The 27,696-nt window shown below is 34.4% G+C and overlaps 1 protein-coding gene across 7 annotated transcripts in view; it reads left to right on the top strand.

The window, feature by feature from the left end:
* The window catches only part of ICA1L (islet cell autoantigen 1 like), a 69,878-nt gene that overhangs the window by 16,458 nt on the left and 25,724 nt on the right, over positions 1-27,696 (top strand). For 4 of the 7 annotated variants that reach the window (XM_079130677.1, XM_079130673.1, XM_079130674.1 and 1 more), the window contains exons 2-10: positions 1,153-1,261; positions 2,913-3,084; positions 6,397-6,469; positions 8,547-8,670; positions 10,277-10,475; positions 12,164-12,289; positions 13,762-13,860; positions 16,077-16,162; positions 18,545-18,588. In XM_079130677.1, coding sequence (XP_078986803.1) covers positions 2,920-3,084; positions 6,397-6,469; positions 8,547-8,670; positions 10,277-10,475; positions 12,164-12,289; positions 13,762-13,860; positions 16,077-16,162; positions 18,545-18,588 — 916 coding nt within the window. In that variant the 5' untranslated portion in view covers positions 1,153-1,261; positions 2,913-2,919. Of the gene's footprint in view, positions 1-1,152; positions 1,262-2,898; positions 3,085-6,396; positions 6,470-8,546; positions 8,671-10,276; positions 10,476-12,163; positions 12,290-13,761; positions 13,861-16,076; positions 16,163-18,544; positions 18,589-27,696 lie in introns of all 7 variants that reach the window. The other 3 variants (XM_079130676.1, XM_079130679.1, XM_079130678.1) reach the window with 2 other exon arrangements.

Raw genomic sequence — 27,696 nt, 5'->3', positions numbered from 1 at the left:
GCAAAGTTTTAACTGGATACTGTCCCTTACTTTCTTTTACTATTTTCAGTTTTTTTAAATTGCATACGCATCCTACTTAAATCTTTGCATCCATTATAATATCTGCATTAACATTTTGGTGACTATAATATCTGGGAAGTCTTTGGGGGTCTCTTTTTATTGACTGCTATTTTTCCTGGAGATGGGGTCACCTTTTTCATATTTGTATGTTTAGTGGTTTTTGATTGGCTACTTGGCATTTTGAATGATGTATTTGCAGATATTTTGTTTCAATTAAAAAGAAGTTTTGTTTTAGAAGGAAGTTGGCTGAACTCAAACTCTCAACTCTGTCTTCTCTGTAGTTAAAGCAGCTGAAATCTCCACTTAACTATTTCATCTTTCAGTGGCTGACTTTTTGCCAGGACCCCCGGTGTCTCCTCTATCACCTACTGATTTAGTGATCAGCACAACTCAGGGAGGACTTTGTATACAGGTTTTTGAAGATCACTTCCTCATTGGCTTTCTCTTTAAGATAAAATTCCTAAATTTCAGATAGTTCTGCCAGCCTTGAACACTGATATCTGATATCTTAACCCAGCAGGACTTTGATTTCTGCCTAACCCACCTCTAGTGCAAGCAGATTTAACAATGACCTTAGTTAAAAACCACAAATACACAAATCTCAGCTTCTGCAGATTTGCCCTCCCAGCTACTCTCTTGACCTTGCCAGGGAATGTGTACTCATTGAAGGTACCATAACTTTCAGAGAGAAAGGATGAGTCAAGTTCATTTTTCTCAAATTTCCAGTCAGACAAGGTACTCTTTCCCTCTCGTGAAGGAGATGAGAGAATGGAGAGGGGACAGGAAATATTGTTTGAGCTATATCAACATGGAAGTTGATGTAGGGGTGGTTCTCCCAATACTCCTTGGCATTTTGTCTTCCTAACTGGTTGGGCCTAAGCCTACAGTCAGCTTAGGAAAAGAGATCAGCAGTTTGTCATACAATTGGGACAATTCTCATGCCAATAACTTATAAAATCTGGAGAGGAAACTGAAAGACAGAAATTGGATGAGAGAGGGGAAGATGGAAGTTTCCCTCAAGACTCTGTGTGTCAGAACAGGGTAATACATCCAATCCAAGCCTCCTATGTACCCATCTTTCTCTTTTCTCAGATTATGCCCAGCCAAGTTATCTAGAATAGCATATAAGGACCAGCAATTAAACCGTACTGTCTATACCACCCAGGAACCAAGTAGGACAGCCAGAGGAGGACACCTGGAGGTATGTGAAAAAGCTGCCACCTACGGACTTTACAGGTCATCTTTGTGCTGTTTTATGCTTTTAACTTAAATCTACTTTGTCTGATATTAATATGGCTATTCCAATTTAATTTTCTTTGTATTTATTTGGTGTATCTTAACCCACATCTATTTTTATTCCTTCTCTGACATTTAATTTTAGGTAGATCTCAAATAGCATATGATTAGTTTTTTTTTTTTTTTTTTTTTAATTATTTTAGACTCCTTGTATTTAAAGGGAAGTTTGGAGTTGTCATTTTAAATAATATTGTTTGTATTCTAGCACCTTGATTTTGTTATGTTTCCTTACTCCTGTTTTTACTACTCTGGCTTTTGCTTTTTTCTGAAGTTTTTCTTCCTCCTTTGCTTGCCCCCTAGTAATTTAAAAATTAGACATCCTATTTTTATTTAATTATTAAGAACTTCAAAATAAAAAGAAAATTAAATGCTACTTCTTTACCCACACATGGAATACAATAGATCTGTTGATGCCCCTGGAAGTGATGAATGAGTCACAAACCTCCCTTTTGTTCCTATTACCATAGTTTATTGAAATAATGGTAGGCTTTAGAGTCAAATTGTTGTTATTCCTCCTTTTTTTTATATCTTAAGAAAAATTTTCACAATTGCATTTCCTTATATGTATCACCATGCTATGTTAAGAACAATTACTTAGACATCAGTTTTTATGTTGATGGTTTGTGATGTCCATTTCTGTTGCTTTTATAACATACACCTCTGTATAACTAAGGTTTTTATTTTTGTTGGCTTATTGGATATTAGAGTATTTCTTTTTTTTTAGATGTTGATAGACCTTTATTATATTCATTTATTTATATATGGTGCTGACGATCAAACCCATTGCCTCACACATGCTAGGCAAGCACTGTACCACTAAGCCACAACCCCAGCCCCTGAATATTAGAGTATTTCTTAGAGTGATCATTAATATATCTGAATCTTGACATATCTGAGTATATTTATTAAATTGTATTCATCTGACATAGCAGTTATAACTACAGAAAGTTTTCCTGAGGAAATGATAGTAATAAATAAAGGCATGTACACAAGTGTCTTCATTTTTCAGTATTAATAGAAAAGCAAAATTTAGATGCTAATAAATGTCTACCAATAAAGATTGGTGAAATAAATAGAATTATTTCTAGCATAATTATAACTTTTATCACCTTTGTTACCAAACCAAAATTAATGTATTATTAATCTTTTTGCCTGTTCCCTTTTCAAGTTGTAATTATAACTAATTGAAGCCATACAAAGAAAGCATTAGCATATTTGTGAGCATTAATATTCTACTTAATAATCTTTTTCAGTTTATCAATTAGATTTGACTAATTAAATAATTTATTGAGAAGTTTTTTTTTTTTTTTTAAACTTAGTTTTACTGGGCTCAGTGGTGTATGAATGTAATCCTAGTGGTTCAGGATGCTGAGGCAGGAGGATCACAAGTTTGAGGCCAGTGTTAGCTACTTCACAAAGCCCTAAGCAACTTAGTGAGACTCTGTCTCAAAATTTAAAAAGGCCTGGGGATGTGGCTCAGTGGTTAAGTGCTTCTATGTTCTATCCCCAGTACCAAAAAAAAAAAAACCCACTTAATTTTAGTCTCTTTATTTAAGTTACTCCATGGATTCCTTTGGACAACACAGATCAGAAGATAACAACCAGTCAGTAGTCAGCAGAATGCAAAAAAAATACTGGAAAACTAAACAGGTCTTCATTAAAGCAACAGGAAAAAAAGAAGATGAGCATGTGGTGGCATCTGATGCTGAACTGGATGCTAAACTTGAGGTAAATTTAACTGGTTACTTTTTGGGACATCAAGGGGGTCTGTGACAAGCTTTCATACCAAAGAACTTAAGAGGATAAAGGCAAATTTTGTCATAGAGCATTTATTTGTAGTTGACTGTCAATCAGAGCTTCTGGATAAGAGGTTACAATCCTCCATAATTGAAGAATTTGTAGAACAAATAATTTAAATTAGGTAAATCATGAATTAAGTAATTTCTCTGACATTATATTATAGTTTTTAAGCTAAATATTAATGAATTAAATTCCCAATTGGGAATATATATATATTACATATATACAATATATAAAATGTTATATATGGTATAGTAATATTTTATAGTACTTTGATGTGAACTCTTATGTCTCACTGAAATAAATTAATTAAAATCAAATAGTGAATAAAAATAAGAATTTTTCTATTAAGGAATAAAGTTATTGAAGTAGTTCATAATACCTTTTTATTATTTATTTATTAAATCAAATCTTTATGTTATTTATTTATTTTTATGTTGTGCTAAGGATCGAACCCTGTGCCTCACACATACTAGGCAAGCACTCTACCACTGAGTAACAACTCCAGTACAATACCTTTTTTAGCTTGGTTTTTCATTTTAAATAAAAGGAATAATTGCTCTGAAACAACCTATCTGTGAATGTTTTATACTTTTAAGTAAGTAAGCTAATAAAAGAACCTCATGTAAATTAATGAATAAGTCTGGATTTTTAAGTTTAGATTTACTAATTTCATGTACATATACTAATTTAAGATGACTCTTAAAAATATTTCCAGGCAGGGGTTCTGTTATGCTTAGAATCTAACCATTATGTTGGGATACTCAAAAACATAGGTCTAGTTAAATAGATCTTGTTCTATTATTTAAATTCTGTAAATAAATAAATAAAGAAATATATCATTGTCCTAACAAATATGGAAACAGATGATGAGCAAGCTTTTACTATTTGTGTTAAAAAGTATTCCTCTTACTAGTAATAATTTTTTTTTTTCAGTGCTGGGGATTGAACGTATGGCCTTGCGCTTGCGAGGCAAACACTCTACCAACTGAACTGTATCCCCAGTCCAGTATTAATTATTTTTGGGGGGTACCAGGGATTGAATTCAGGGCACTCAACCACTGAGCCACATCCCCAGCCCTATTTTGTATTTTATTTAGAGACAGGGTCTCATTGAGTTGCTTAGTGCCTTGCTTTTGCTAAGGCCGGCTTTGAACTCATGATCCTCCTGACTCGGCCTCTATTACTAATAATAAATGTGGAAAAATGAAGAGACCTTATTATGCTGTAGTATACAGTAGTGTATGTTTTAACACAAAGGGAAATTGTCACTTTTTCTACATAATACTCCTACAGGAGTAGATGTTTTTGTAGTGTTTTACATTGCTAGGAAATCTATGGATGACATATAGTTATTATAAATTTGTCCATTAGACAGATATTTGGAGTCAGTCAAGAACTTTCTCCCACATTTACACTATCTTTTAAAGAATAAGAAATATTTTAATTGTAAAAATAAAAGGCAATAGTACATAATACTTGCAAAGAATTCTGGGGGAAAAATCAACCCTAATCACTTCATCCTAGGAGAATTGTCTTTTGGGTATTCTTTTCTACTCTTTTTCCATATGCATCTAAAACATATTTTAAAATTGCCAAGACCAGTTTCCAAATTCAATTCACACATATCTAAACTTACATGGAAAAGTAATTATTTTTTCCATGCAGGATTTTCATGCTTATTATTAATATTCCCTGGATTTGATCAGGTATCTAAATTACAGCTAAGTTGGGTCAGAGATAGAATATGCAGATTACTTGATATTGGGAGCTTATCTGCTAATCAAAAGGTTAGGGCTTGATATTACAACACAGTGCCAAGGTCTTTTGAACAAAGCATCATAAAAATTCTTCAGTGTAAGAAGACTTTGAGAGAATAAGATTGCACTCTGAAACCCATGCTGGCTTTTTTATCTGGGAAAACCTAAATTTATAGAGATGTGTGAGGAGTTATATCATGTGTACAATGTATTTTCATCTCAGGTTTTCACATGCTTAACTTTCTTTTTATTTATTTATTTATTTTTTAATTTATTTTTTATTGTAAACAAATGGGATACATGTTATTTCTGTCTGTACATGGAGTAACAGCATACCATTTGCATATTCATACATTTACATAGGGTAATGATGTTTGATTCATTCTGTTATTTTTTTCCTTCCCCCCCACCCCTCCCACCTCTCTTTTCCTCTATACAGTCCCTCCTTCCTCCATTCTTATCCCCCTCCCACCCGCCATTATGTGTCATCATCCGCTTATCAATGAGATCATTCGTCTTTTGGATTTTTGAGATTGGCTTACCTCACTTAACATGATATTCTCCAATTTCATTCATTTGCCTGCAAATGCTATAATTTTATTATTCTTTATAGCTGAGTAATATTCCATTGTATATATATACCACAGTTTCTTTATCCATTCATCAATTGGAGGGCAACATGCTTAACTTTCAAGTGAAAGTCTACTGGAATATTTTATTTTTTTTCTGTTAGCAGTTAGCAACTATGGTAATGAAAGAATTAATATCCATAGAAAAATTCAAACAAAAATAATCCAAAAGCAATTTATATTTGATGTTAAATGTTATTTTAAATTTTAAATTTAATTTTAACTGATACATAAAAACATAAAAATTATTTATTCTAATAGGGTACCATGTAATTCTGGATACATGTATATATATCATAATGTTTAAATCAAGATGAACATATTTATCTTCTCAAACATTTATCATTTCTTTATGGTGAAAACTTTCAAAATCCTTTCTTATAGCTCTCTGAAATGTACAGGATATTATTGTTATCTTAACCATATATGTAACAGTACACCTGAGCTTATAATATGTGATTTTTATAGTAAGAGTTTACTGAACTGTTTTGCTTATACCAATGTTAGAAAAAAGCTATATTCAGAGTTAACACATTTTAAGGTTATACTCTTTTCATCTGTGGTTGGTGTATATTGGATACATTTTGTTTGGTGTTTAGATAATTGGAACTGAGAAGAGGATAAATTCCACAGATTTATCCCGTGTATTTATTATCATTTTTGCAAATCCAATGGGTGAAATCCAAATGTGCTTTTTATATCAAAAGTAAAACCAAAACTAAAATATGTCATAGCCAAGGAAAATAGATGTACTATTTGTAATATAGACATAATATTTCACTTTTGAAGTTCTTACAAATTGTATTTGTTTATAGTTCTTTAAATTGTCCTAATAAAATTTATATTTCAAGGTTTTTCACTCCATTCAAGAGACGTGCACTGAACTTCTGAAGATAGTAGAGAAATATCAGCTAAGACTTAACGGTATGACATCATGATAATTCCCATTGAAAATTAATATTAGTTTGCATTTTTCCACATTTTTTGTTGGTGCATTATAGATGAACATAACGGTAGAATTTGTTGTTACATATTTGTACATGCACACAATATAATAATATAATTTACTCAATATCACTTCCCTAGTTTTTTTTTTTTTTTTTGTGGTGCTGAGGATTGAACCTAGGACCTTGTGCATGCAAAGCAAGCACCCTACCAACTGAGCTATATCCCTAGCCCCCTAGTTTGTGTTTTTGAAAATGAGTCATTTAATGGAAAAGTAGTACATTGAACTACTTTGTGAGCCGTTTTTAATGGCAAAATATAAACATTTATGGTGATCTGTTCTCAAAATCCTTAGTATTCATCTTCTCTAGTTCATTGAATCCTTGACACATATTCAAAAGTGATGTTCAGTTTTCTTTTTAAAATTTTTTAGGCTTTGGGGATTGAACCTAGTGCCTCACACATACTAGACATGTCCTCTTACCTCTGAACTTCATCCCAACCCTGTTTAAATTTTGAGATGTGGTCTCACTAAATTTCTCAGATTGGCATGGAATTTGTGATCCTTCTGCCTCAGCCTTCCAAGTAGTTGAGACTGCAGGTGTGTATCCTCTCACCCAGCTGATACTCAGTTTCTTGCCCAGAGTCTTAAGTAGATTTGCTTCCATCACTTAAAAGCCTTCTTTCTTGACCCCCACTTACCCTCAGTTACCCCATTCCTCTGCTCCTCTTACAGAAAAATTTGGCATAACTGTGTGCAGTCTATTCCTCTCCCTTTGCTTTATTTTATACTCTTCTCACCCCTACCACTCCACTAAATTTCTCTTGTCAAGGTTTTGAAGAGCTAAGTCCAATGACCAATTCTCAGTCCTTAACTTGGCTCATCATATCACCTAACACAGTTGATTATTATCCGCTGCTTGATACACTCTGCACTCTACTTCCAGGCACCACATTTCCCTCATTTTCTTCTTAAACTTCTTTCCTTCTCATCCTGCTTTTGCTGGATTCTTCTCTCCCCTTGACCTCTTCAGGTTGGAACTCAGTCCTTGGATGTTTTTTCCTGCTTAATTACAGTGGCTTACTGGATAGGGCTCCCCCTATGATCCTGGTTAACTCTCTGATCACATTTCCTAAAACCTGTCTTACTGAACTATATTGATCTCTTTCACAGCAGGCATATCTGCACAAGCGGGTTCCCTAACTTTCCTTAGGTATGGCCAAATGTCATCTTTGTATTGAGGGATTCCTGAATCCCATATCTAAAATGCAATACCCTTCTCCCTCATAACTCCCTGTCCAATTAACAATATTTAATATTCTATATTTTTTCCATTGTTTTACTTCTCACCAATAGAATATGCTCTTCTTATGGACAGGACTTTGTCTCTTTTATTTCTGTGTCCCTAAAGCCTAGAAACAATGTCTAGAATTTACTCAGGACTCAATAAATATTTGCTCAATGAATGAATGATTTCTCATGAAGCTACGTAAGGTAATCTTACCACGTTATAATTAAAGCTCATATACTGTCCCATTAAATAAAGAAATCCAGGGCTGAAGATGTGGCTCACTGGTAGAGTGCTTATCTAGTAGGCATAAGGCCCTGGGTTCAATCACCAGCACCTCAGAAAGAAACAGATATTCAGTATGGCATAATTACTCAAGGATTTTATGAGTACCTGCTATGTGCAAGGCTATGTACTTTTCTCAAGGAAATAGTTTCCCCAAAGCAAGGTCTATCAATTCACTTCATCAAAACCATATGGAGTGCTTGTAAAATGTATATCTCCAGACATATAAAATCAGAATCTCTGGAAATGAGCCCAGGAATTTGCATTCATGTAAAATCAGAATATTTAGAAATGAAGCTCAGGAATTTACATTTTTACAATAAGTCTGTCTTCTTCCTTCCCCAAGTAGTTCTTAGTATTCCCAAGTAATTCTTAATATCAGAATTATTGATGTGAGAATTTTAGTTTTGTGTGTGTGTGTTTGTGTATTTTAAATAAATGACAGAATGAAACAATTAACTATACTATAATTTTCCCCATAGTTATATCAGAGGAAGAAAATGAGCTAGGGCTCTTTCTAAAGTTTCAAGCAGAACGAGATGCAACTCAAGCAGGCAAAATGATGGACGCCACTGGCAAGGCACTCTGTTCTTCTGCCAAGCAAAGGTTTGCCCATGACTTTTCATCATTTTTTTTTTTTTTAGTTGTCAATGGACTTTATTTTTTTAAATATATTTATATGCGGTGCTGAGTATCAAACCCAGTGCCTCACACGTGCTAGGCAAGTGCTCTACCACTGAGCCACAACCTCAGCCCTCATCATGTTTATATCTACAGTCTATTTGACAATTTTGACATATGTCTTAAGTTTGCATATTTGGAAAGGAACTGTCACCAATCATTCCAATAAAGAGTTAAAGAAAAGAGAAATATTGCAGTATACAATTGTTTTGATGCCTAGCTCTTTATTATTAATTTTGCATTAAAAAGAACTATTTTAAAATTGATGTTCTTCATTGCTTAATTTCTAGAAATAGCCTTTAGGCCTATATTTGTTTTTCTTAAGTGATTTAATGTAAGAGTCGTAAGAGTCACAGAATGGCTAACATTTACAATATGTATATCTCCACTTTTTCCTTTCACATTTTTTTTTCAAGGCTGGGGACCAAGCCCAGGGTCCTTGCTTTATAGGGAAGTGCTCTACAACTAAGCAGCCCTTTTCACTTTTTTTTTTTTTTTTTTTTTTTGTGCCAGGAATTGAACCCACGGGCACTTAACCACTGAGCCACATCCCTAGCCCTTTTTATATTTTATTTTGAGACAGGGTCTCACTCAGTTGCGTAGGGTCTTGCTAAGTTGCTAAGGCTGGCTTTGAACTTGTGATCCTCCTGCCTCAGCCTCCTGAGTCACTGGGATTCCAGGCGCTACTATGCCCAGCCCTCTTTCACTTTTATGATACTATACTATCTATGAGAACATTGGAACTTTTCTTTTAAATGGAATTCAATTTTTTCTTCTTAATTCTTGTTTTCCATTTATCATTTCATAATATTTTAGCATAAAATTATCCACCTCAAAGAATCTCCTGTGATTAGTAACTATAAGCCAAATCTTTGTATTTCAGAAGAAAAATAGACAGGCCTGCCTGTCAGGCCTGTAATGATGATGTTCAACTAAAGTGACTTTATTTCAAATCCACCACATCAGTGCAGAAGTCCATCTCTACTGCCATTAAGTCAACAGCAGACTGGAGGAGTTGGATTTGTTTTGTTTGTTAAGAACTTTTCCTCATCCTTACCTGCTAAGAATGCCATACTCAGTAATTCTAGCGTTTTATCTGATCTTCTAAACCAAGACTTGTCAAATGAAAGGCTTTGTATGAATTGGATTGTGCTTTATGAATGCAGGTTCTGTTACCTTCTGAACTCTTTTCTACAATCCCACAGTGCTGGGGACTCGAACCCGGGCCTCCAGTATGAGAGGTTGAACTCTTTTCTAAATGGCAGGGTTACTTGACAGATTATCTATACACTAACTAATATACAAAATGTTGCAAAAATTGTATATTTCCTTAATTTAAAAAGGAAGTACAGAAATATCATTATTAATTATTCAAAACTGGATGTTTGAGTCCTATTTGCTTTCTCTCTTTATCTTGATAATGTCCTATTCATTGACTAATCTTTATAGCACATGTGCTTTGTGATTGGTTTAAACTTTTGTTTTGCATGTGGGATGTACAACCCTCTGACTTTTACCTCTCTGTCACCAGACTAGCCTTGTATACTCCTTTGTCTCGTCTTAAGCAAGAAGTAACAACATTCAGTCAAAGGGCAGTATCTGATACTTTGATGACGATTAATAGGATGGAGCAGGCACGCACAGAATACAGAGGAGCTCTGCTGTGGATGAAAGATGTATCCCAAGAACTGGACCCAGACACATTGAAACAAGTGGAAAAGTTCAGAAAAGTATGAAAATATGTCATTTTCCTTTTCTTGATACATAAAATGTGGAACTGGTACAGAATGAAGATTATAAAATATAATTTTATGTTCATACTGGACTGTTTTTTAAAAATATGTTTTATTATGTATTCTTGGTTGCTTGGAGATTTTGATTGAAGTACAAAAGGTTGTTATACTTCTGTTTTTACCCTTTGAGTGGCATGGCATTCCTACCTCATCAATCTTTTTTATTAATCATTTCATCCCCCTCATAATTATGCTTTAAATGTTCCTTATCTGAACTTTTGGAACTTGTTTGATAGAAAAAAACTGTTTTTTACTGAGGGGAAAATATGTAATTTAAGTAAAAATTTGTATAAAATTATTAATTTCAAGAAAAGAGAAAGTTATTAAATTTTTCATTGTCACAATACAAAGTTTGACCACAAACCTTCTAAGCAACCATCTATGTATGTATGGACATGTGTTTTTGCTAAATAGGCCTATTAAAAACCATATCCTCTAAATTTACTGTACCTGGACATTAAATTTCATTCATTCATTTCATACAGAAGCTATAATAAATATAATATTTTATATTGATGGAGCTATATACCATGCCAGCTGTTCTAAGTAGTTTGCCTCATTGATTACTCCCAATTTTGTAAAGTAAGTGAACACATGATCTCAATCCCCACAAATCTTTTATTTCATCCTTGTTACAATCAGAATTCAATGCAAGGGTGTGGTTTCACAACATTGTGAATGCCCTAAATACTACTGAATTTTATACCTTAAAATAGTTACTTGTATGTTATGTGAATTTCATTTCAGTTTTAAAAAAGCATGAATACAATCCAAATTCCTATCAGAATTCAAAAGCTCTGCATGGTCTGATCCCTGGTCCTTCTTATACTTGCTTCCAGTGTTCCAGGAAGGCTATGCTCTACCCTATTCCTTCCTTTTCTGAAAACTTGATAAACTTTTTACCCCCTCCCACTCCTACAACCTCTGTTTTTTCCCTGGTGAGACATAACTCACCAAAGATTGCCCTAATTTTATGAAAAGTAGTCACCCATTTTTGTCAACTTATTTGCTATTTTTGCAACCTGAGATAATCTTGTGAATTTATTTACTGTTTTTTCTTATGCCTCCCTACCCAGAGATGATAGGAAAGGACCATACTATCCTAGTGCCTTGAACAGTACTTCACATAATAGATACCTTATAAATATTCATTGAATAAATGAATTAAAAGTTGAGTGTTCATATTACCCAATGACACCTGTCTACTCTCTATATAAAAAATAGGCCTGAATTTAAATTGATGAATAATAGCTCCATGATTTAGAAATATTAGTCATGCTTTTCAACATTTTAAGTCCCTTTTCCATTTATTATTATTTATCTTGTAGATAAATACTATCCATAATCCTGAACATCTTAGATCTTTATTTGGAATTTTTTCTTATTAACTACATAATTTCCATCTATCATCTCATATTTTCTCAATCTAAAGATATCTACTAGAAAGAATCTTTCACAATTCCTAAATATAGATAGTCTTCATTAATCATGGAATATTAATGATAGTGGGCAGAGGAATTGGTATCCTTTATTATAATTTAATGTACCTGAAAACATTTATTATGAGCTTATATGCTATATTTATATCTGTATTATAGGTAATGATAGCATTTTTGTGATTACAGGTACAGATCCAAGTGAGAAATAGCAAAGGTTCTTTTGACAAATTAAAGATGGATGTTTGTCAGAAAGTGGATTTACTTGGAGCTAGTCGCTGCAATATGTTATCTCATTCACTCACTACCTACCAGGTACCCACCTCCATGGTCAGCATGCCCTTGCAGTAAAGATGAGTGGTGAGATTCCTTTTTAAAAGTTGTCTAAAGGGTGCAAATAAATTATATAGTTGATCAGATTCCTTTGAGTCTGCTGTAATTGACTTAGGTTACAACAGTCAGAAAATCATAAAGTCCCAAACTGAAAAAAGACTTAAGAGATTGTGTATTCCTATAGCTTCACCTTATTCTCCTTGGTATTCTGGGGAGAGAGACTTAGGGAACAGTTACCATGAAAATGGAAATGTTTCATATGAAGCAAAGATACCATGGCCCAAAAAGTTTGAAAGCTCTTCTGTCATTTTATTTTACTTTATTTTTTAATATTTTTTAGTTGTATATGAACACAAAATCTTTATTTATTTATTTGTATGTGGTGCTGAGGATCAAACCCAGTGCCTTACATATGTTAGTCAAATGTTCTAACACTGAGCCACAGCCACAGCCCATTTCTGTCATTTTATGGATAAGAAAAGTAAGTGGCAATATTGGACTAAAAAAACCTAAATTTTCTAATTCTAGGTCATGGGTTTTTTTCATTCTTTCATGTAGCTATCCTAAACAACTTTATCCTCAAAAGTCTTACTTCTGCTTTCATTACCCCAAATCACACATAAATAACATAAAATGAATAAGTTATATATTAATAAGCAGCAGTTACTCATTTTAATGTATATTTATAAATAGCAAAGTAAAATGAACTGTACTTACATAAGAAAAGAATAATAAACTAAAGGAAAAAGCTGTTTACGCTATAGGGAATCTACGTAATTCAGTTCAGAACTATGGAATGTAGGAATCAAGAAAGATAACATTTGAAAACAAAATATGCATGACTATCTGTGAAGCAGGATACTTTAGGTCCAATAACTATTAGGTCAAATATTTTGTTTTCTCCACTCATTCCCTCCACTTTGAACTGGAACATTGAAGCAACAAGGAAAATTTCCAATTACTTGAGTTAGCTTGAGAACATATTTTTGGGATAAGTCTTTCTTGATCCCTCAATGAAAAACCAAATTAGTGGTAAATATTTTCTCCAAAAAAAATGCTCTTATATGATAGCCAACATAAAGATTTTACATTACGTCCATCCTTCTATTTTATACTTTTAACATTTTTATACTTTTAACATTTTGCCTTTGGATTCCTCAGGTGCTCTGATCCATTGGTTTTCTTTCTCTTAGCTGCAGTCACTCTCTAGGCTCCAGTGTGCATTCCAGTGCTGTTTATAAACAGGCACACATGCATGCAGACATACATGCTAACTTTCATGCAAAATTATGATTTATAGTTCTTTCTGGTTCCCCAAACTTGAACAATTGAATTTAGTTCCTGCTGTTTCTTATGTAGCACCTATTCATATACTACACTAGTGAGGAAATAGAGCACAGAACTAATCATGCAGGGGAAACAGAACCGTAGTGTCACCTTTTCTTTTTCTGCAGAGAACACTGCTTGGATTTTGGGAGAAGACAGCTCGAATGATGTCCCAAATCTGTGAGGCCTGTATTGGCATTCATCCATATGATTTTGTAGCTCTCAAGGTACATTTCTTCCCCATGTTTTCTTGCTTTGATGTATTATGCTTCATTTGGGTGATAATACAAACTATTTTTTTCTGTTTAATTTCAAATTTATAAAACATCAGGAAACATTTTCCTGCACTCTTTAAGCCAAGGATCAGCACTTGCCTGATTCCAAAAGCTGCCAGTAACACTAAAATCCATGGAAATAGTGCTGGCAGACTCAAGGTGTTAGTGGATGTGGGGGAATTAAAAGGCAGAGGAGATTTTTAAAAGGCTATGAAAGGAAAAACTTAAACTTAACTTAAAGAATAAGTGATGGTAAGTGATTGTGTACATTAAAAGGTAAAGAAGTTAAAGACAATTTTCCTTGTTTTACTTTTATATTGATGCCACAGATATGCCACAGTTCATGATGCCCAAAATATGCTAGTTATGGTCATTACATACGTGTGATTGCAGCTGAAGAGACTACTAACATATTAGATCAGCTGTTACTGAAACAGTTCCACGTGAAAGAATCTTTTTGGCTATGATTACAGAGCTTTTAACATCTGTATGTCTTCTAGTCATCTTTGCATGTGGCTTATCCAGATGAGTCACACTGTGATAGTCATTTCTTCAATTCTGATTGCCTAGGTTTCAGTACCTTTTAACTTGCCATTCTGCCTTGTTTTCAGTAGAGCTTGAAAAGTGTTGCTGTTGGATTTCTTCCATTTGAATGTAATATCTGCAATGGGTTCATATCCTGCAACCATATATTATTGGGCTTTGGGATGGATTTTTATGTTATGTTCTGACATACATGGCATCTTCCAGCCACAAAGATGCTCTTGAAGTTTGTTTTACTTTTTTTTTTTTTTTTTTTTTTTTTTTTTTTTTTTTTTTTGTTGCAAGCACATTAAGCAGGTTTTATTTAAAGGTAATAATACAGACTTCTCCTGGCAGGGAGAAGGGGGCCATGGCTGATGTTCTAAAGTCCCAGGAAGTGAGCGCACCCTACATCTTTTATAGGTTAAATTCTCTTTTGTTCTCTAGTTCTCTCCCCTCTTATCTCTCCTTCCTGCCTACGTGACTAGGCCTGGTTTTGCATTAAGTGAGAAGCCATGGGTAAGGCTTCTCATGGCTTAAGGGGAAGGGCCAAGGTGATTCAGGCAGGCAAGGGCCCAGGGGGCATTAATTAGCAGTTCCTTGTTTGCAGTCCTTGATAAAGGCAGGTAAATTTGGTAATCAGTGGGCTCCGGAGATCCTTGACATTCCATTCTTCCAGGGGCAGTCTCCAACTTCCAGAGGCAGATAGCTTCATGGCTTCATTTCCTCGAATTGACCTGATTCCCTATTTCTACACTAACTACCTGTCCTTAATTCTGGCTTCATTCCCCCCTTTTGCTTTAGGAACTCCTAACTGCTTGTTAAGGAAATGAAAGGGGGCGTCAGTCGTTCTGGCTGCTTCGAAGCTGAAAGGGGGCAGCGAGGGGCAAGCAGTTTGGAGTTCCTTTTTTTAAAAAATCGGGTCAATTGAGGGGTCCAAAGAAGAAGTCTGGTTGGGGAAGAGCAGGTTGTAAAGTCATCTGGGGGTGGGTGCTTCTTGGCGTAAATCTCGGTGGGACCTCCAAATCTGATACTGCCGTTTACCGGTGATGAGTTCTGCTCCTTCTAATGTTGAAGATTGAACACTAGAGAAGTACGCCAAGGCAAGCGTATTAAGCAGGTTTTATTTAAAGGTAATAATACAGACTTCTCCCGGCAGGGAGAAGGGGGCCATGGCTGATGTTCTAAAGTCCCTTTGTTTTACTTTTTCTGTAGTGAATGCTTCACTGAATAGCATACTGTGTAGTTGGCAAATTTTATCTCCAGTTTCTGCTCAGAATTGAACCGAACACTCTAGCTATGTTTAGAGCATTGCAGTACAGGCTAGCCATATAGTTTGTCTTCTCTGGGCCTATCACAGAGTTGTTAAACCAGTTTGTCTCTAGTTCATATCACAGTATCTGTGGTTCCCACAGGCAGCCAGGGTAAAGGAGTACATATGTGGGGCTCAGTTCAAATCACATTAGCATGTATTTACCATCTTTCTCACTAGTTCAGAACTAGTTGAGAACACTTTCTCACTAGTTCACTAGTTCAGAACTATTTCTATTTTATATTATTATTTAGAATTTTTATTCTCATTTTGCTTGTAATAGTAGAGAAACAGATTCTTTCCCTCTACTTAACATTGAATTTCTTATCTTTAGCGACTGCAAGACACTCCAAGGAAGCTTACTGAAGATCACAAAGAAGAACAAATAGAAGACAGTTTTGTCACTGAAAACCTCCATAAGTAAGCCAACAAAGCTATATGCTGTAATGGAAGTCCTGGACACCATTTTGTGATATATGTGGGAAGAATTGTTTCTTCTCTGATTCATTAATACTTATTTCTACATCTTTTTTCCAAACAACACATTTGTTTTCAAAACATTTGTTTTAAAGTGTTACATGTTGTTTTTCTTCCCCCATTTTTAACACTACAGGCAAAGTAGGTAACAGGGGTACTAAACAGATTGAGGTGATTACTCCAGATTCTGTCATTTGGGAGTCTTGTATTAAGAGTCATGAGTACCTCTGCTGTAGGGATAGCAGGAGAGAAGCAAGGGATAAGGACCATCAATTGTGAGAAAAGCTATTATAAATCTATGGCAACTTAGGAAGCTGAGGCAGGAGGATTGCAAGTTCAAGGCCAAGTTAGCAAGACCCTACCTCAAAATACATACATACATACATAGGACTGGGAATGTGGCTCAGTGGTAGAGCACCCTGGGTTCAGTCCCCAATACTAGAAAAAAATATATATATCTTCAAAACAACACAGATGGGACTAGAACTGGCTACCTGAAAATAGTAGCTCTTATATGTACATCCTTCTTGTTACCTGTTTCCCTTTTATTAAATCTCCCTTTGTTTCTCTTTCAGAGTGCCACTTAATTCTCATTTTAATCAGATTGACTCAATATAACAACACACTCAGAAATAAGGCCCAAATAGTGACAACCAACCCATTGCTGAGTCAAAGGTGATCCTAAATATAAGGCATTTCCCTATTTTTTCTCTATGGGAAATCTAAACCAAATTTTTAGCTAACTTGAATATATAAATGTTTTAATATCAACATTTAGTAAATGTTTACTTTTACATTAAACTTACCTTAGTTACATATTGACATTTAAAATCATATGCTGCTGGATGTGGTAGAGCACATCTATAATTCCAGCATTTCAGGAGACTGAGATAGCAGAATCTCCCATTCAGGATTAGCCTCAAAATAAGAAACAAAAAGGACTAGGGATGCAGGTTGGTGGTATGGCATCCCTGGGTTCAATTTCTAGTTAAAAAAAAAAAAGTCATATGCTAAATGAAATTGTATTAATTTAGTTTTTTTTTAATTCTCACATTGCATGGAAATTTTATTCAGAACATCTTTTTGAGTTAAGTAACAGATTCCTAAGCACTTCACCTTCTCTTCCATCCAAGTTGTTTAAAAAACCATACACATAACTGTCATTGGGAATTTTGTTTCAAGTTAAGTATCTTTTTGCTCTATAGGTTTTTTTAGTATTTGCAAATAAATATTATGTTGCTTTTTTTTTTATTATGTTGCTTTTTAAGTGTCTTTAAAGACTTATTAAAATAGTATCCAGTACTAGAAATTGTGAGGTTATACCCTAGGAATAATGACTCAAACTGTGTTTAATTTCTTTGTCTCATTTTTTGATTATTACATGGATTCTGTAAATCAGCACATTAGATGGAAGCCTTAAATATCCAAAATTAGTATTGACTGAGGATATTTTGGGCAAATGTGTCTTCTTTCACAGACATCATTCTTTAAAGTAGAACTGCCCTCCTTTTTTTCTAGGATATTCATTTATCCTCCAAAATTTGAAAATGAAACTTCTTACAAAGGTTTTCTAAAATACTGGTACCAGAGATGTTTCATATTTCATAACTTTCGGGATTTGGGAATATTTGCATATACATAATGAGATATCTTAGGGATGGGACCTAAGTCTAAACATGAAGTTTATTTATGTTTGACACACATCCTATACACCTGAGGAAACTTTGTATTTTTTATAATTTTAGACACAATGTGGAATTTTTCCTCTTGTGGTATCATGTCAGTCCTCAAAAGTTTTAGATTTTAGAGCATTTTGGATTTTGGATTTTCAAATTAAGGATGCTCAACTTTGTATTTAGCACAGCGCCTGCAATGCTGACATATAGATACTTAGTAAATGATTATTAAAAGCATATAGATCCATAAAAGAGATAGAAAATACTCTCAGATGTAGATTTTGTGAGATCTACCAGATAAATGTTTTTAAGTTTCCTAACTTTAAAAATGTATTTTGGAGTTAAAAGGTTTTTTTAACCATGCTGGGTGCTGGGGTGCATGCCTGTAATCCCAGCAGTTGAGACTGAGGCAGGAGGAGCAAGAGTTCAAAACGACTTAGTGAGGCACTAAGCAACTCAGTGAAACCCTGTCTTTAATAAAATATATTTATAAAAATAGGACTGGGGATGTGGCTCAGTGGTTAATCACCCTGGGTTCAATCTCCAGTATCCCCTCCCCACAAGAAAGGTTTTTTAACCTTATAAAACTGTTAGGGCAACATTAATTCCAAATGGTTTGACTAAAATCTGTGCATTTTCTTTACTTCAGGGTAGTGTTATCAGAAGAGGAAGCGAACTTTGGGAGTGAACCAGGTGAGATGGTAAATTCATTACTTGTAATGGTCAAATTTTAGATGTTAAAAGTTTATCCCAATCTTTGTTTAACACAGAGATTGTGTTAATATCCATTCAGTTTTTTAAAATGCTACATCCTTTTATAGGCCTGTTCTGTACACTTTCAAGTTATCTTCCAAGGAGTGTCTAATTAGAGGGTCTAGTAGTCTTTAGGGAATCTGACCTTCTCAAAGCTAGGTCCTTTTAAATGCAGAAATCTAATTTACAGTGCTGCATGATTAAGTTTCAAGTTTTCCTCATACTTAAATTTATATTCTTATTTTTAAAATAGATATTATATGTATAATATATGTATATATGTGTGTATACACACACACACACACACACACACACACACACATATATATATATTTTAATCACATGGTTAAAAAAAGATTATAGACTTTGGAACCAGAAAAAGGTGAATTGGAATGATTGCCTTTTTTTTTTTTTTTTGGTACCAGGATTGAACTCAGGGGTACTCAACCACTGAGCCACATCCCCAACCCTTTTTTGTATTTTATTTAAAGACAAGGTCTCACTGAGAGTTACTTAGTGCTCTGCTAAGATGCTGAAGCTGGCTTTGAACTTGCAATCCTCCTCCCTGAGCCTCCTGAGCCACTGGGATTACAGGCATGTGCCACAGCACCAGCTGAATCCTTACTTTTAAAAAACATATTGGGCTGGGGTGATAGCTCAGTCGGTAGAGTGCTTGCCTTGCAAGCACAAGGCCCTGGGTTCGATCCCCAGCACTGCATAAAAAAAAAAAAAAGTAAAAAAACATATCACTTACGTCTCTCTCAGTTGTCTCATCTGAAATATGAGTCATTTGTGCCTACCCTACCAGAAACATTAGGGGTAGAGATAATATTTACATAGCACATAGCAATAAAAATGAGTTATTTATGTATAATTGAATATATATAGAGAGATTCCATGGATAAAATAATTTAAGAAGCCATAATTATGAACTTATACATGTAACATAGCTTCAAAATATTTGTTCAAAAGATTAACTATGGGTGTGTGTACCTAACAAATGGAGAATATACTTTAAAAGTCATAAAGGAAATATAGTGAACATTATCATTATTTCACTATTCAGTCATAGTATTATCTTTTAAATCTTGCTGTGTGGGTAAGTATATCCCCTTTTAAATTCCAGATATTCATTTGGTCTTTCTTCCTTTTTTTAATTAATCTTTTTACAGGTTTACTCATATCATTATTCTTTTAATAAACCAGTTTGTGGTTTTGTTAATCTATTGAATCTTTGTTTTCTGTTTTATTAATTTTGGTTCATTATTATTTTTACTTTTAGTATATTCCACAAGTTTTGGAAGAAAAAAAAAACCTTTTAATTCTGGGTGTTGTCCACACCGATAGTCCCAGCTACTTGGAGAGTGAGGCGGGAGAATCACTTGAGCCTAGGAATTTGAGGTCAGTTAGGGCAACAAAGCAGGACCTTGTCAAAAAAAAAGAAAGGACCTACCAGATTGGGTCAAGGAGTAATTCAGTGGTAAAGCTTCACGAGGCCCTACACCCTGTCCAGACAGAAACAAAACAAAATGAAAAATGCCACAAACAAAACCACTCCAAACAGCACTTTATGTAGGTATACTTTAAATATCATAAAACTCACTCATTCCAAGTATAAGTGGTTCTTAGTTACTACTGAGAGGTACAACCATTTCCATAATCAGACTTAGAACACTGTCATCCCCTCAATAAGATCTCTAATGCCCATTTGCAATAATCCTTGTTCTCATCCCCCAGCAAGCAACTGACCTACTTTCTTTGTATAAAAATTTGCCTTTTCTGAATATTTTCATTTAAATAGAATCATCTGATGGGAATAGGAAGACAGTGGAATGAATTGGACATAACTTTCCTATATTCTTTTATGAATACACAACTAGTGTAACTATACATCCGTACAACCACAAGAATGCGAGGTTATATTCCATGTATGTATAATATGTCAAACTACTGTCATGTATAACTAAAAAGAATAAGAAATTTAAAAAATAAATAAATAGAATCATCCAACATATGGTCTTATTATGTCTGGCACTTTCATTTAATACTTGTTTCCCTCTGCAGTACTGGAGATTGAACCTGGGGTTCATGTACACTAGACAGAGACTCTCTCACTGAGTTACATGCTGATCCCTTTTTCTCATTTTGTTTTGAAACAGGGTTGCCCTGTGTTACCCAGGCTGGCCTCAAACTTGCAATCCTCTTGTCTCTGCCTCCCTAGTAGTTGGGACTACAGGTTCATCTGTGATGTAGCTTATGTTAGTAATTCTTCCCTTTTTCTTGCTGAATGAATTGTATGGCTATCCATACATTTTGATATACTGGTACTGGGGATTGAAATCAGGGGTGCTCTACTACCGAGCTACATCCCTAGCCTTTCTATTTTTTATTTTGCAACAGGGGCTCATAAAATTGCCCAGGTTAGACTCAGACTTGTGGTCTTCCTGCCTCAGCCTGCTGAGTAGCCGGATTATGGGTGTCCACCACCACACCTGACGTCAGTCAACTTTATTTTTAAAATTTCATTATATCCCCATGACTAATGGCCATGATTGATTTTGAAATGTTTCTGGGATTGACAAATTATGAAGATATTAAAATTCATCTTTTTTGTTGCTCATTTTAACTAATTTGTATTGTGGTCAGATAATATGTTCTTATAACACTGATTATTTGAATTATTGGTCCTTCCTTTGTGAAATAAATAGTAATGAAATCTTATAAATGTTCCAAGTGCTTGAGAATAATACATATTCCCTAACTGTTGAGTGCAGGAGCCTATGCATATTTTGTAATTTGTGTTGCTTTATATCACTAATTTTTGTTTACCTGATTATCAACAATTATGAGATTTGTGTTTTCAAATCTCTGACTGTTGAACTGGACTTTTCAGCTTCTTCCTGTAACTGATCACATATATTGAAAATTTTGGGGTGGTGTGAGTATATACAAATTTAGAATTTTATTATCTTTTCGGTGATTTAATCTTTTATCCATTATTCAGTGACCCTTTCCATCCTTAATAATCTTTTTGGCTTAAACTCCCCTTTTTATGATATTTGGGTAGTTTAACTGTTTTTTTTTTGATACTGTTGTCATTTTTATTTGTTGAATATACATTTTCCCATACTTTTACTTCCAACTTTCCAATGTTCTTATATTCTGTCTCTCATAAACAAGATTTAACTGGATTAAAAAAAAAAAAGAAAAGAAAAAGCCCAATATGACAATCGTTTGTTTGCTTTTGTGATAGAGTGTTGCTCAATGACCCAGGCTGCTCTGAACTCGTCCACCTATCAAGTAGTATAGGTGTGTGCCACCCTGCCCGGTGGGCTCTAATTTAGATTTTGAGCTGTGCTTCTGTTTTCTATTTGTTTTATCCCCAACTCCTATCCTTTTGTCTCTGGCATTGACTTATTATTTGAAATTTTTGTTGTTTGTTTTTAAAATTTCCTTTGTCCTTTCTCTTTTCCATGAACTAATTGGAATATACATTTTATTTCCATTTTTTGTGGTGTCTCTTTAATTTTATCCTACCTCCCTAATAAAGTCTAAGGTTTATCAATATTTCAATTTCCCCAGAATATTAGAAATATCTTAGAATCCTAATCCCAATTACTGTCATAGCAGCTCTACAAGTATTAATATTTCTATCTTTTTCTAATTCTCTCAAATTAGAACATTATTTTATGAAATGATTTACCAGTATTTTTTTCTTTCTTATTATTTCTTTATATATTTTAAATCTTCATTATGAGTTCATTTTTCTTATCTACCCTGTAGTTTAAAAGTTCTTAGTGAAGATGTATTGGTGGTAAACTTGGCTTATGTATATCTGGATATATTGTTACTTTTTACTTTTGAAAGATGCTTTTGCTCAACAGACAATTTTAGGTTGGTTGGTATTTTCTTTCAGCACTTTGAATATACTGTTCCATTGTTTTCTACCTTCCATGGTTTTGTTGAGAAAAAAAATGTTAGTCTGATTATTATTCCTGTATAGTGACTTTGACTTTTCTATCTGGTTACTTTTAAGATATGTTCTTTGTTTTTTGTGGTCTGCTCTTTCATTACAATGTGCAAAGCTATATAATTTTTGTTGTTTTAATCTGTGATGGTGCTTCTTAGATCTGTCTTTTATCACTTCTGAAAATTGTGCTTCTTAGATCTGTCTTTTATCACTTCTGAAAAATCCTCAACCATTCTTATTTTTTTAGTGTGGTAAAATGTACATGGCTTAACCATTACTTTTAAAAATATTGCTTCTTTTCTATTTTCCTTATTCGCTCCTTCCTCTACTCCAGTTATCTTATGATGAACCTTTTCACTAATTCCTTATATCTTTTGATTTCTATTTCATATTTGCCATTCCCTTTTCACTCTGCACAGCATTCTAGATAAGTTATTCAGATTTGTTTCTCATGAACTTTCTCTTCTTGCATCTAGTCTACTGTGTAATGTATTCCCCCTACACTTTTTATTTCTGAAAGTTCTATTTGGTTCTTTTATGAATTTACCTAGTAGGTTTTTATAGTCCCTTGATTTTTCTTGCTTTTTGACTCATTTGTATTTAAAAATTCAAATATTTGAAGTCCTCTAATTTTCTTGTGGTAGCTTCTTTAGTGATTTCTGATTTTGAGCCAATTTTTGTTTGCTCTTAAGCTGTGGGAATCCTGGAGTCATAGCAAGTATTTTGCTCATATTGCTTCCTTCCAGAGTTGAGGAATACTCATAGCCTGGTGACCACTTTAACTTCCTTTCAGAACCTTTTAGCTCAGTGATGGAATTCTAGGATCAGCTTGGTTTCCTTGAGTTTGTTGAAGGCTTTGTCTCCAGAGAGCAGTGTCAACATGGGCAAGGACCACAGAGCATCTTGCTGTTCATCTTTCCTAGCTCTGGTTTTAGACTAGATATTCATTAAAAGTGTCTTTTATAATTTTAGCAAGGATTTTTTTTTAAAGCAAGGATCCTTCTGAGTGTCTCATCATCTAGATTTCCAGGTAGCATTTTGCATGGGTAATATTAATAAGAACATTTTTAAAATATTCAGTGTCCCTGGAACCAAAATAACACTAGCACAACTTGTGAAAGTGGAAACTGGAATAAATTTTCTTAAAATTGTAAACATTCCATGCTTTAATTGAGTAACTTTAGGGACTGTGTTGAGGAAGTAACTTGAAATCCTTCAAACATTTATGCTCTCAGATATTTACTCAAATGTTATTGCTCATAATGGAATAAAGATAGGTCTTTTAAATTAGCCCTTCCTCATTCATATACTTGTCTTTTTCCCATTTTCATGTATCTAGGAAGAAAATCAAATGAAGCTAAATCCCACATTAATCACCACACACACAGTGGAGTAAAGCAGACCATTATTGAAGATTTGGGGGAAGACAGAGGAGGGAGGTCACCTTCATCATAAACAGTACATTTCTTTGAGGATTCTTTAACAGATTTCTCAATTCCCCCAAATTATTTCTATGGCCTACAAAACTTTTGCGGGTCTGACTTTGCCATTCTCTATCATCCATTCCTGTTCCTTCCTCAACTGAACTCTGATGCTCCTTCTTTCTTCTCTGGCCACTTCTAGAATCTCTTACTCACTCCTAGTTTTTCCCTCTCCTTTTCCTATGTTCAACTAAAATCTTTGCTGATAAAGTCCATTTTTTAAATTTTTAACTTGTCTGCTCCTTCAACATCTTTATAGTGTATTAGAACTTGAAAACCTAACTCATCCTTTAGCTTCCTTATCATAAAGCTAACTAACACTAACTTCCTTAACTCTTCCTTTTGAATTTGTTTTCCCTCTAATTATTTTGGTTATTCTAGTATTTTCTACTCTGCCTATATTCTTTTTTAGTATCTTAAACTGGTAGTACAGCCCAGGCAGTAGATGTAAATTGAGGGGAACCTCTAGGAGGAAACTGACCAGCGAGACCTCCCCACCGGGTGAGTCTTCCCTGCTGGGTGAGGTTTCCCACAAGGACAGTAAAACCAGAGGCTCAGGCCCAAACAGGCCTTGCTTCAGCCCACAGCCTAGGTCCCCTTTGGATGACCATTGGTCAACAAGTGGAGGCACCTCTGCCCACTAGCAGGGAATATACCCCACCTGAAGGCCACCACTCCTAGAGAGGCAGCTTCCTTGTGGAGCACCGCATTATCAACCTCCTCCAAGACTTCAGCCTACTGAAGGCTAAGAGGGGATATATATAGAAATCTTCAGGGTCATTGTAAATCAACAGAGGAAATCTGCAATATCTCAGCGGTCCACTGATATCTGAACAACATGAGAAAACAAGGAAAGAAAATGCTGCAAACAAATCTAGATGTTGCATCAATGAAACCCAATGACAGCATGGCAGAGGAAATGACAGAAAAGGAGTTCAGAATGTACATAATTAAAATGATCAGAGAAGCAAACGAGGAGATGAAAGAGCAAATGCAAGCATTGAATGATGAGATGAAAGAGCAAATGCAAGCATTGATTGATCGCACCAATCGACAGTTAAAAGAGCAAATACAGGAAGCAAAAGATCATTTCAATAAAGAGTTAGAGATATTGAAAAAAAACCAAACAGAAATCCTTGACATGAAGGAAACAATAAACCAAATTAAGAACTCCATAGAAAGCATATCCAATAGGATAGAACACCTGGAAGACAGAACCTCAGACATTGAAGACAAAATATTTAACCTTGAAAACAAAGCTGAACAAACAGAGAAGATGGTAAGAAATCATGAACAGAATCTACAAGAACTATGGGATATCATGAAAAGGCCAAATTTAAGAATTATTGGGATTGAGGAAGGCCTAGAGAAACAAGCCAAAGGAATGAACAACCTATTCAATGAAATAATATCAGAAAATTTCCCAAATCTGAAGAATGAAATGGAAAATCAGGTTCAAGAGGCTTACAGGACTCCAAATACACAAAATTACAACAGACCCACACCAAGGCACATTATAATGAAAATACCTAACATACAAAATAAAGACAGAATTTTAAAGGCTGTGAGAGAAAAGAACCAAATTACATTCAGGGGGAAACCAATACGCATATCAGCAGATTTTTCAATCCAGACCCTAAAAGCTAGAAGGTCCTGGAACAACATTTTTCAAGCCCTGAAAGAAAATGGATGCCAACCAAGAATCTTATACCCAGCAAAACTTACCTTCAAATTTGACGATGAAATAAAATCCTTCCATGATAAACAAAAGCTAAAAGAATTTACAAAAAGAAAGCCAGCATTACAGAACATTCTCAACAAAATATTCCATGAGGAAGAGATGAAAAACAAAGAAGCAAATCAGCAAAGGGAGGAATTATCCTAAAGGAATTGTCAAATAAAGGAGGAAACAAGTTGTGTCAAACAAATAAATAAACAAAATTTTAAAAATGAACCAAATGACCGGGAAACCAAATCATTTCTCTATAATAACCCTGAACGTTAATGGCCTGAATTCATCAATCAAAAGACATAGACTGGCAGACTGGATTAAAAAGAAAGATCCAACAATATGTTGCCTGCAAGAGACTCACCTCATAGAAAAAGATACCCATAGATTAAAGGTGAAAGGATGGGGAAAAACATACCATGCACACGGACTCAGCAAAAAAGCTGGAGTATCCATCCTCATTTCCGATAATGTGGACTTCAAGCCAAAGTTAGTCAGAAGGGATAAAGAAGGTTATTTCATACTGCTTAAGGGAAGCATAAATCAGCAAGATATAACAATCATAAACATCTATGCCCCAAACAGTGGCTCATCTATGTATGTCAAACAAATCCTTCTCAATTTCAGAAACCAAATAGACCACAACACAATAATACTAGGTGATTTTAACACGCCGCTCTCACCACTGGACAGATCTTCCAGACAAAAATTGAGCAAAGAAACCATAGATCTCAACAACACAATCAATAATTTAGACTTAACGGACATTTATAGAATATTCCATCCAACCAAGAGTGAATACACTTTCTTCTCAGCAGCACATGGATCCTTCTCTAAAATAGACCATATATTATGCCACAAAGCTAATGTTAGCAAATACAAGAAGATAGAGACACTAGCATGTATTCTATCAGATCATAATGGATTGAAGTTAGAAATAAATGAAAGAGTAAAACACAGAAACTATTCCAACATCTGGAGGTTAAACAATATGCTATTATATGATGAATGGATAACAGAAGATATTAAGAAGGAAATTAAAAAATTCTTAGAGGTAAATGAGAACAAAGAAACATCATATCAAAACCTCTGGGACACTATGAAAGCAGTACTTAGAGGGAAATTTATTTCATGGAGCGCATTTAATAAAAGAAGTAAAACTCAACAAATAAACAACCTAACACTACAGCTCAAAGCCTTAGAAAAAGAAGAACAGAACAGCACCAAAAGTAGTAGAAGACAGGAAATTGTTAAACTCAGAGCTGAAATCAATGAAATTGAAACAAAAGAAACAATACAAAAAATTGACAAAATAAATAGTTGGTTCTTCGAAAAAATAAACAAAATTGATAAACCTTTAGCCACACTAACAAAGAGAAGACGAGAGAAAACCCAAATCACTAAAATTCGGAATGAACAAGGAAATATCACTACAGACAGGATGGAAATACAAAACATAATTAGAAGCTATTTTGAAAATCTATACTCCAACAAAATAGAAAATTTCGAAGACATCAACAGGTTTCTAGAGACATATGAATTGCCTAAACTGAATGAGGAGGACATAAACAATTTAAATAGACCAATTTCAAGTACTGAAATAGAAGAAGTCATCAAAAGCCTACCAACAAAGAAAAGTCCGGGACCAGATGGGTTCTCAGCCGAGTTCTACAAAACCTTTAAGGAAGAGCTCATTCCAATACTTCTCAAAGTATTCCATAAAATAGAAGAGGAGGGAACCCTCCCAAACTCATTCTATGAAGCCAATATCACACTGATACCTAAACCAGACAGAGACTCATCAAGGAAAGAAAATTTCAGACCAATATCCTTAATGAACATCGACGCAAAAATTCTCAACAAAATTT

This window comes from Sciurus vulgaris, assembly GCF_902686455.1.
Source record: "Sciurus vulgaris genome assembly, chromosome: 3".
Taxonomy (NCBI): domain Eukaryota; kingdom Metazoa; phylum Chordata; class Mammalia; order Rodentia; family Sciuridae; genus Sciurus; species Sciurus vulgaris.
The sequence above is the reverse complement of the archived record's forward strand: the minus strand, read 5'-3'. Positions and strand labels throughout refer to the sequence as shown.